General features: G+C 43.4%; 1 protein-coding gene across 1 annotated transcript in view; it reads left to right on the forward strand.

Annotated features, from left to right (window-relative positions):
- LOC121612699 (potassium voltage-gated channel subfamily KQT member 2-like) overlaps positions 1-10,568 on the forward strand; it is a 28,073-nt gene extending 17,505 nt beyond the window's left edge. Inside the window, exons 13-18 of the mRNA XM_041945746.1 lie at positions 596-643; positions 932-949; positions 5,504-5,609; positions 7,825-7,956; positions 9,469-9,562; positions 9,711-10,568. Of these exons, the coding sequence (XP_041801680.1) occupies positions 596-643; positions 932-949; positions 5,504-5,609; positions 7,825-7,956; positions 9,469-9,562; positions 9,711-10,568 (1,256 nt within the window). The remainder of the gene's footprint in view (positions 1-595; positions 644-931; positions 950-5,503; positions 5,610-7,824; positions 7,957-9,468; positions 9,563-9,710) is intronic.
- Positions 10,569-11,143: the final 575 nt, after the last annotated feature.

Genomic DNA, 11,143 nt, shown 5'->3' on the forward strand with positions numbered 1-11,143 from the left:
TTCCTCACAACAAACCATCAAAAAATGCAAATACATGTCCAGTATTTTAGCAAGCTAATATATCGGTCTAACTTTTCAAAATCTAATGTGCTCGCATTTACTGTAGTTACTGTTTGTTAATACAAAAATATACAGTAGCTTAGTTGTTGTTTACATTGTTGACACTGGATCTTTCCACATTTCTGAATCCAGTTGTAAGATATACATCACAGTGTGACTCCATGACAGCTCAAAGACAACAACTCCCCAGCTGTGAGTTTTTAGAAGGAGGGTGTTGATAATTGATAGCGATCAAACCTCTTTAAGGTGCAGTCATTGCTCAGACTGTGCAGTAATTGTCATGCAGGTAATTGCTTTATAGTTTCTCCTGCATGTAAAGCCAACATTTCAACATTGTGCTGGGGAGACAGTTGGTTTAGATGTTTGTGTCCAGCCATCATTTATTGCTAGACTGCATCCATATGTCATCCAGACCACTGTATTTCTATCAATAAGTATATTTCTTCCCCTTCACCATTTCTTTGCCTTTTTGTTGAGCAATTTCAACCAGTTCTCATTAGTTGTTTTTCTTCTTCCGCTTCATGGCATGTTAAAGTGCTGATTGAAATGCAGGATGAAGACTTTGGACTGAAGAGTTCTCCAGGTTAGACAAGTCATCATGACATGTCTTCAATTTAGACTGTAATGTATTCTGTAATGTCTAGATGTGCAGTATATTTTAACATATATATTATAGAAAGCTTTATGATATATGCAGTTTTGCTAAGTATAGATGTAAGAGAAGAGAGACCAGCCCTTTCAAACATGAACCAGAAACCATTCAGTGGATTCCACAAGTTCCCATGTTTGGAATTGATTTGTCTGCCATGGTCATCCTGCTAGAATCCATAACAAATCTTTTTTCATGTCTCTCCTCTCTCTCTTTTTGCAGCAATTGAAGGTTTAATAAGTAAGACATTGGGATATTTTGTTGGTTGGCTTCTTGGGGGAAATAATCAAAAGACAAGTCAGCTTTACTGGTCTGAGAAACCTGCATGCTGAAACCTGCTGAGATTTGTTCACTTGACATGAACCCTTTTTATTTCGATTTTTCTTCTTAAACGAGTCCCCACCCCAACGATGACTGAAGACTGAAGCATGATACTCACTGTGAACACGCATGTAATGATTTAAATATGTTGTATTTATTAGGATTTTAACAACTCCATACAAGTGAGTAAAGGGTTTATTTACAGTAGAAGTAGGAAAGTTAGTGTGGTAGGTAAGTTAATCATGGGTTCAAGTCAAGTGGTGCTAAAATAATCCAAAATTTACCCAGAGACAAAATGCCCAAAAGCCCTGCTTTACGTTGCATGAAGAGACCTCACTTTCCCTGCCAGATTCTCACCTAATTTCTGATAAGCGGTGATTAGGCCTTGACCCGGTTGCCGATATGCAGTATGCTTCAAAATCCATAGATTAGCCTTCTGGCTAAACTAATATGATAGTTACAGTGCTAATCTAGAGTGTAATAGGTGGTGGGAAGCAAATACTTCATTATAGGTTCCAGTAAAGCTTTATCCCATCAGCACTATCCTTCAATTCTGCACCAAGTCTTTTTTTTCTGTTGTTCCACAAGGCCCGCTCACTATGCTCACAAACTGGCTAACTGGTTTGAAAGTAGGAGTTACTGGATGCAACTCCAGTTCTGTGAGTATGTGCACAGCCTGCTAACGAGCTTTGCTATTGGTTAATCCCCAACCAGGAGGTAGCAATCAAGCAATACAAAACCCCAGTACACCAACTGCTTCTTTTTTTTTTTTAAACTGGGCAATGGGAATAGAGGGGGCCAGGGGGGCAGCTGTACCTGCAGTTAGAAGGCTTAGCACATACTCATAGAAATGGAGTTACAAGTAGTAACTGCTATTTCTATTTCGTACGTGCTACTAGTGGTAGACCGAGTAATTGGTCGGACGATTAATTGGGCCAATATCTAGCATTTTGAGATAATTAGCATTGACTGATGCCTGCACTCACAAAGCTGATTAAACAAAAAATGTCTGTAGACGCGTTGGAGACAATGTACATTTTTAATTTTTAGATGAAATCTGCGTTCAGGTGAATAATACATTAGTGTTAAAACCTGCTTGGAGCTGTTTTGTGAACAACATTATTTTTTGTTTTTTATTTTAAATTTATTTGGTAAGCTTACAAATTTGCATTCTCTTTCAGAATCAAATATGCTGTTGTTAAGCTCTCTAAAACTTTGTTTTTCATTTAAAAAGTTTTGTTTTTAGTTTAGTTGTGGACAGTGATTTTGCTGATACATTTTTAAAATTTAAAATCAGTGCACTGCAGATTTACTTACATTTACTTACTTACTTACAAACAGAGACAAGGCAGACAATAGCGTTAATGCTAAATAAATGTAACAACAACATGATATTATGTATGTTATATATGTATGTATTATGTATTTGCAGTCGCCTGCATTCTAGTGGGCTTCATTATTGGTTACCACGAGAGGCAAAGGCCTTAAGGATGTCATATATTCCCAACTGTACCGTGGGAAAAAGCGGTCAAATGATCAGGTCATAGGGCATCACAAGCCTAGGGGTCCCACAGCCATAACTATGCACTCCCAGCAATGACCTGACATGACCAAATAGCGTCTGACTGTGAAAGTGCCTCCAGAGATGTTGCATCAAGCAGAGTGAGACACAGAGTCATTTGTCACTCCGCTGGGATCTGGCAGCACAAAAGTGGACGAGGAGGACCAAGACATGGCAAGCGAAACATGTCCTCCACTGACATGCACCTGAACAGGGCAGGGGATAAAGCAATGCCCCTGTGGGGCATGATCTGGAAATGCTCCCACATTTAGGGACCGGGGATGTCTCCGACTCTCAAAGAAGAAGGTGATTGGCCCACAGCATGTTTTCCACTGCCTTTCGGTGAAGGCTGGTCTACCTCATACCCCACTGCTGGTTCAGATAGGCAACTACTGTGGAGTTGTCCGACCACACAGTGAGACACTTGCTGCACAAAGTGGCAAAGTGTGCCAATCAAGGATGTGTTTAATGATCTAGGTGTAATGAGGAATGCACCCAAGTTGCGTCCTTGTGAGAAAGCAACTGTGTGAGCCCCAAGGCTAAGGCCAGGACACAAAGCTCATGTACAGCAGCCTGTTCTGGTCATCGTGGCAGACTTGTTGGGTCAGCCTTAACAGTGTCACTCTGGCATGCATTTAACCTGGTGATTCAACAGGTTACGCAGCTCCAACTAAAGGAACAGTGCTCTCCCGCCAGCAGATGCAATTTGAGTCCAAATGCAGTATCTCTGGAGAGCACTCTTCCTCTAGTTGGAGCTGCCTAACCTGTTGAATCACCAGGGCTGTGTGGGTTATGGCTTCTGATGAAGCTAATCATCTATGTAGGTCAGGATCCTCACTTCCTTCTCACTTCTTAACTGGTTTAGCACACAGATTTGGAAAAGGTGTGCGTGATCAGAGAGTATCCAATTGGGAGGCGACAATAATGACAAATTTTTTCCCTACCACAAAATGTAGGTACCCTCTGTGGCAAGGCAGTATGGGGGCATCAAAGTATGCATCCATCAGATCTATTCATTGTCATCCAATCACCTGGTTGGATGCACTCTTGTAGATCTTTTACTGCCAGTATGCAGAACAGCTGCTGCACAATGTTACAATTCAGAGTATATATATCCAATATTGGTATACCATACCCCCTGACTTCTAGGAGACCCAAAACCGGGGTATCAAGACCACAATTACAGCTTCCTCTCTCAGAGGGGACCTCATCTCTACCTCCAACACTGCTAGCTCAGCAGGGTCAGAGGGAGAGGTATTGAGAACACTGCAGAAAGTATGAAGCTGGCGGCAGAACTGCAGTGTGTTACCCCTCCTCAGTGTCCTGTCCAACCAGGGAGAGAGAGGCCTGCATATGCGCAACCACTCCAGATATCATTCTTTAAGTAGGAGATTGGGAAAAGGTACTGGCAAAGGCCCACTGGGGCCCCGCTTGGAAAGGGCCATAGAAAGGCAAGCGTGAGTCCCATAACCTTGTTCTCTGGTTGCCTGCTCCCTCAGAACAGTGTAGAGTGTAGGACAGTGGGAGACATGTGGGAGCTAAGCTTTATCTGCACATGATCTGCGATGTGAAGTTCCTCAGAGGAGCATAAATACGTACCCTTAGGCAGCAAAGAGCTCATGTCATTGGGAAAAAGCCCTGTAATCACGGCCTCTTTGTGCTGGCTGCCATCTTCTGCAAGACTCCAGTGCACATGGCTCTTATCGCCGACATAATCAGTGAACATGGAAGTTGCCTGGAAAACATAGTGGCAGCTAACAGTGGGGACAGGGGAAGATACAGACTCGCTCAGGGGTCACTTGGATGCTATATATCAGTGATAGCTCTGTCAAACCATTGTGGATCAGACAGGAATAATCAGCAAGTTTCACTGTAGTGCTGCCACTGCATGCAACCACCCTGCTTGCCAGACAGCATGACTTATTTCAAACATGGAAGCGTCCGGAGAAGCATGACGGGGACTAATAGAGGGAACAGAGGGGAATAATGACTCACCCCTAAGTTAAAGTGGAAACTGGAGACTACTATACTAGCAGGCATAGGGTACTGCCTTCCCCTCTTTCACCTCACCTGTGATGGGGAAAGCAAGAGCCCCGCCCCCCCTGCCAGGTGGGGTGCCTCTCGTGGTCAGCAGCACTAACCTCTGAAAGTTTCTGTCTGTCAGTGTTAGGTGTATTATAGGAATTCAGCCCTTTCTTCGAAACAAAAAAATCCAGGGAAGAATGTGCATCAGACATCATCTTGCTCTTATTCACCTCACTTGAGTTAAGAAGACAGAAAATAGCACCATTTCTTGATGGGGTGCCTCTAGAAATCATATGACATGCAAGTGAGGGGTACAGTACTGCTAGCTAGATCTAAAACTGGGGTAGCAGATGCTAGCGAGGCATACTGTAGCTAGTGACGCACACTGAGTGAGACTAGGCAGCCTAGCAGTTAGCATAAGTGTGCGGTATGTTTTTGAAGAGGAAGCAGGAGCACAGGAACTCTGTCACAGACCCCCACCTTCCCTGTGATACGGTACTACGGCTAGCTAGCCAATGACATGTTTCTCTTCAGCGCCGACCAGAGGGAGCAGGCAGGCTGAAACAGGTTAAGAGAAACTGTCTGTACTCAGGGTGGCTGAGTTGAAAAATGAGATGAGCAGCTGGTGCACTGGGGTTTTATATTGCTAGATTCCTACCTCCTGATTGGGCGCCGAATGTCCAGTGATCTGTCTCAGGTGTCGAGGCGGAGCCTCGAAGGGGATTACCAATAGCAAAGCTTGTTAGAGGGCATAGCACGTACAAAATAGAACCAACTTGGTAATTGCACCTTTAAAGCTAAAAGCAACAGCTCTGCTTTGCTTCTGCTGTGGACACTGTGGAAGCAGATGGATATTCTTTAAGAGTGTCTCTATCTTTACATTGTAGAGGCGAGCCTCCCAGGAGAAGAAATTGGTGATGATAAGAGCTGCCACTGTGAGTTTCTCACTCAAGACTTACCACCAGGCTTGAAGGTTACAATAAGAGCAATCTGGTAAGGGTTTGCTTTAATACCCAATTTTTATGATTCTGCAATGTTTACTTCACCCATGGAGACAAACAGGCATTATGGTTTGTGTTTGTGTATTTTCCTTTACATTGTGGTCATCTGTGGTGTGGGCTTTATTTGCTCTGATAGTGTTTAAAGGATACTGGAGGTTTAAAGGATTTAAAGGATTCAGTTTACTGTAATGTAAGTTTTACTTATTGAGGTTTAGCCATCAGTACTATCAGTGATAATAACATTGGGAACGTTGTGACAGCTCTAAAAACAGGAGTGTAATGGGGCAAGAAATGTGAGCAGTGATACAATAAATAAATTAGACAGATTTCAAACAAATGTTTGAGTTAATCAAACTTATTCAGAACAGACAATGAAAGTGACCGGTAAACCTTCTGGTTCAACTTTGACCAACTGATTTTATATGTGTGCACACAATTTTTTGTTTCTCGTCCCACTGGACTTTGTTGTAGTAATATTGTTGTTTTCCTGGATCTCAGCAATTACTCTGGTGAGTTCATTGTTATTCTGACAGAAAAGGGTGACCATGACTGTTCATTTTCACCACAGAAATAGTATTTTGACAAAAGATTTTTTTAACAGTGTTCTTCAGTGGGTGGAGTTTGCTCAGTTGTCATGTTGTCTGTATTTGAATGCCTGTGATCACCTTATCCATACTTAGGTCATGCGTGACCTAAGTATGAATCAACTCCAAATGGAAAAAAATAAAAACAAAAAACAGTAAGGGGGCCTTGAGTTCAGGTTATTTTGTCAAACTATTAAAATAACACAAGTTATAATGAATTATTCTTTAAGAGGGAAACCTGTTTTCTGCATCTGTGTCAAATTGTTGTAACAGGCCTTTGTAATGAAACACATATTGACATGTCACACTGCAAAAAGCACAGGTGTCAATAATGAAATGAGCGATGGCAGAATTCCATTCAGCTGCTTCAGTTTCAGGGACATTTGTTCATGCTGGCTCTCTGTCACTGTCAGGAATGGGGACTAAGGGAGAACTAAGAGGTTGAACCCACATGCAGACACACACGAGAGGGGGCGCTTGACTCAAATTAAATAAATTTATCACAAAGATAACTCAAGACAACCAAAACTCAGGAGACTAGCGACTAAAGACACATAAGGGGATAAGGATTCACACAACACGACGCAACACTGGGAATAACACATGAACACAGGACACAACGGAGATAAGGACAAGACTATGAATAACTATCAAAGTATAAAAATAAACGGAAAACGCTCCCAAAGGAGGAAGGAACAAAACGGCTAAGAAAGGCCTAAAGAACCTAACTAAAAAAACAGCAGAAACAAAAATCACTCCTGAAGAACTGGAGGAAATTATCACTACTAAGAAATAAACAAAACCAAGGATCAATCTAACCAAGAACTGAAATTTGGCTAACTAGCGAAAACAAAACAAATCTTGACTATACAAATATAATACAAGGAAAACAACACAGACGTGAACACAGACAAACCAAGGGGTAACACGGACATGGACCGAGACACGGACATGAACCAAGAAAACGCAACGAATAACACTCACTTACTGGATGTGGCTAGGACTGTGGCTAAGTCTAGAACTATGACAAGGGAACATGGACAACAGGGATTCACAGACCACAAGGTAGTGCAGACAGCAAAGTAACAAGAACAAACCAAGGAGACAATCACATAAATCACAGCGTGGACATGAACAAAGAACACTCACTTACAGGGCTACGGCAAGAACTATGACTATGGCAAGGTGACGTGAACAACAAGGTGACGCAGACAATGACCCGACAAAGACAGTGGAGAAGACACAGACTTAAATACACAAGGACGGAACACTAATGACACACAGGTGAAACACATCCGACAATCACAAGGGTGGGAAAACACAGGAAGTAAAGTAAAACAAAACACATAACATGAACCTTCAAAATAAAACAGGATGTAAGAAAACCCAGACAAAGACAACACACAATGGGAAACTTAACAAAACGGGCGTGCAGAGCACGGGTCATGACAGTCACACTGTCATGACTTACTGGGACACCTGAAGAGAACAGAGCCATTGCTAATGTTATTAATTACACCTGCACTTTTCCAACAAGTCAAAATGTCTGCTGCGAAAAAGGCCCACTCATGTCCCTGTGTGTCACACATCCTTGATGGGTGCACTCTGTGTGTCCTCCCTCAGCATCATGAAGTTTCTGGTTTCAAAGAGGAGGTTCAAAGAGAGCTTGCGGCCTTATGATGTCATGGACGTGATCGAGCAATACTCTGCAGGTCACCTGGACATGCTGTCGCGCATAAAGAATCTGCAGTCCAGGCAAGTGCACATTCTCTATACAGTTTATCTGCACCAGTTTAGATCTGACCCACACTCACTTTCAGGTTGTTTGCAGAGTGCATAACTTGTCTGAGCCTCACTTTCGCTGTGAGCCTAAATGTCAGCATGGATATGGAAGATACATGGATGATTAGTTTAAAAGCAGAATAACAGCCGAGAAGTGTGTATCAGTAATACAGCGGTCGTACTGTCACTGGATACACACATGTTGTGACACACAAATCACTGATTTGCCTGTTTCATTTGGTCCAACTCCATGTGCTGTATTCAGGTCACAGTTTCATATCTGTAACCTTTGTATATCAAAATCTGATTCACTCCTTCAGCGTTGAATGCGTCACAAATTCATTTTGGATATGACATTGATGTATAACTCACATCGTTTTCTGTGTTATTTTTACCTCCTACAAATTACCTCCTCACATTTTGATCCCATAAAGGTCTAACATGTAGAATAAATATATTCCAACAGAGAAATGCACTTTTCATCCACCAAGTCAGACTCACCGTATGTCTTCTGTTTGTGTGTGTGTGTGGAATATATTGAAACTTGTTCTCCGTAGCTGATGTGATTCCCACGTTGCTTCATTTTGCATTGCACTCATATCGTCTCTGTGTGCCTTGCCAGGATAGATATGATTGTGGGGCCCCCTCCCCCATCAACACCTCGCCATAAGAAGTCCACTGAAGGTCCTAGGTTAGATTGATAGACTGCACCTCTAGAATGACCATTGTACCAGCATTATGCTCCTTATACCATAGTCCAAATATGAATTAAAGCAGTTACATGCTACCTTATTATTTTGATTGATGGAACCCCTTTTGAGTTCAAGCCACTTGACCTGGATAACACATTTTAAAGCAATGTATTTTACATTGAACAAAATCAAGAAAAGTGTTCCATAAACAGCTTTATGGGCAACGTGTTGAGGATGCTGCGCCGTTACTTTCGCTGTTATGTCACATTATATCGTTAAATCAAAGAAAGAAAAAGTGAGACATCCTTTGGCTTTCTCACTGAATGTTAATGAGCCTTGTCATATGGCCTCACTCAACAGGGGTTTGACAGTGCTAGATGCTTGCTCTCACACTGGAGAGACAGAGGGAGAGCTCCCCCAGTAGGATGCAATGGAAATGAAGCATGAAGCACAACTAAAGCATGCCAAGTGAAGCATTTTGGCCCGAGACAAAATGTCCCCTCTACTCACACTGTGTTTTCTTAAAGACTGCCTAATCTCATAATGCATGCATCCATACCGTCCACCTGAAATCAATAGTTTCTCGGGCAATGTTCAAATGTCACACCAACATTCATGCATTCAAAACAGATTTGTAGCCATAAATCATCAACATAAACACTTCCTACCTATTTTCCATGTAACTGTAGTTCACATTATGGCATCATGACCTTAAGTTTACACAAATGGGTTAAGGCCATGTGGCAGAGCAGACTGTTTTTTTAATCTCAGATATTACTTTCTCAACTGCTAGAGTTGACCAGATAGTTGGTAAAGGTCCCAAAGCTGAAGGAGACGCGGCAGAGGACCAGAGCATGATGGGACGTCTGGTCAAAGTGGAAAAGCAGGTATGAATGTTTCTTCCAGGTCTGTAAAAGTCAGATGAGATGTTTAACACTGATGTCATTTATTGGAGTTTTTGTCATTTCTATTTTTCTGATGATCAGTGTTTTTTAACACCATTTCTTCATCATGTGTTTTACTGTCTCAATGCAGGTGCTCTGCATGGACAGGAAACTTGATTTCCTGGTCAACGTGTATGTGCAGCGTATGGGCATCCCTCGTTCGGAAACAGAGGCCTTTTTCAACTCCAAAGAGCCGTATCCAGCACCGCCTTACCACAGCCCAGAGGAGAGCAAGGTGGAGAAGGAGGATAAAGAGGAGGTGAAGGTGGAAAGGGAGGTGAAGACATGCTCAGCTGCAGATGTCCCGTGCTCTGATGGGTCTTTGGAAAAGAAAGATCCTTTACTGGGTCGGTCCGTGGCGAGATCGGTGGGCACTCCCTCTGGCAGCCACAGCCGCCCCTCTACCTCCTGGCAGCACCAGCTGCAGCACCCCCTCAGTCAGCCTGCTTGGAACAGCAGTGTGGCCAACACCCCTTCACCAGTAGGTGGCAACGGCGATCATTCGCCCACCCTGTTCCGCCTTCCGCCTCCGCCTGCTCCGGTTCACGACCGGTCCTCCTCCGGCCCTGGCGGCAGCGGCAGAGACAGCCGCTCTCAGGGCAGGAGGCGCCACAGGAGGGAGAGGTGTCAGCAGGATACCACCGCCGTGGAGAGCGACACATCTCTATCCATCCCGTCTGTTGACCACGAGGAGCTGGAGCGCTCCTTCAGCGGCTTCAGCATCTCCCAGGCCAAGGAGGACTTCTTCGGGCCTTCTTTCTTTCTGGGCACAGGAGGGGGAGCTGGAGCAGGGACTGAAGCTGCAGCTGGACTCTCACTCTGTGCCAGGGTTAGACCCTTCATAGCAGAGGGAGAATCAGACACAGACTCTGACGTCTACGCCCCCTCACCACTGTCCTTCACCGGAGAGGTCTCGTGCGGAGAGAGAGCATGGCCTGGACTGAAGTAGGTCAGGAAGGACTGCTCCGCCTGGCAGAGACGCTCACGGCGAAAGAGACGGGCGTTTCAGGTGCCAGCAGAAGACCTATCATGAGACCTTGTAGCCAACTGACTGACTGTTGTTCCTGATGATGCTATTACAGACTATTTTACGTTACGTGAATGGTTATGATTAGCTGTTTATTACTGAGGATGGTAAAAAAAGGGAAAAAAAGGGGGCTGTCCTTTATCACCATTTTTGTTTGTGACACAAGCAGTGCTCCATTACAGTTGCATTGCACTTATTAAGATCTTGACTGAATAGAAAAATAGCTGCTGGGGACATACCTGTTGTATGTATTAGTGATGAAAGGTACACAAGAGTAAAGCTGTGTGAGAGACACGCTATTTTTCATTGAACTCATACTTTTACATTGATTTTTATGAAACATTTAAGAGAAAACCACCTTGGGTTCTTTTATGAATCGTGTGAATAGTTCATTTCAGCACTCCCTCTGTTACACTGACCACCTTCAAAACTTTGTGGGAGTTAGTAATGCAAGATTGTTAAAGTCTTTTCACATGGTTAGCATAGTGTCTTGATAA

Source organism: Chelmon rostratus, chromosome 10, assembly GCF_017976325.1.
Source record: "Chelmon rostratus isolate fCheRos1 chromosome 10, fCheRos1.pri, whole genome shotgun sequence".
Lineage (NCBI taxonomy): Eukaryota > Metazoa > Chordata > Actinopteri > Chaetodontiformes > Chaetodontidae > Chelmon > Chelmon rostratus.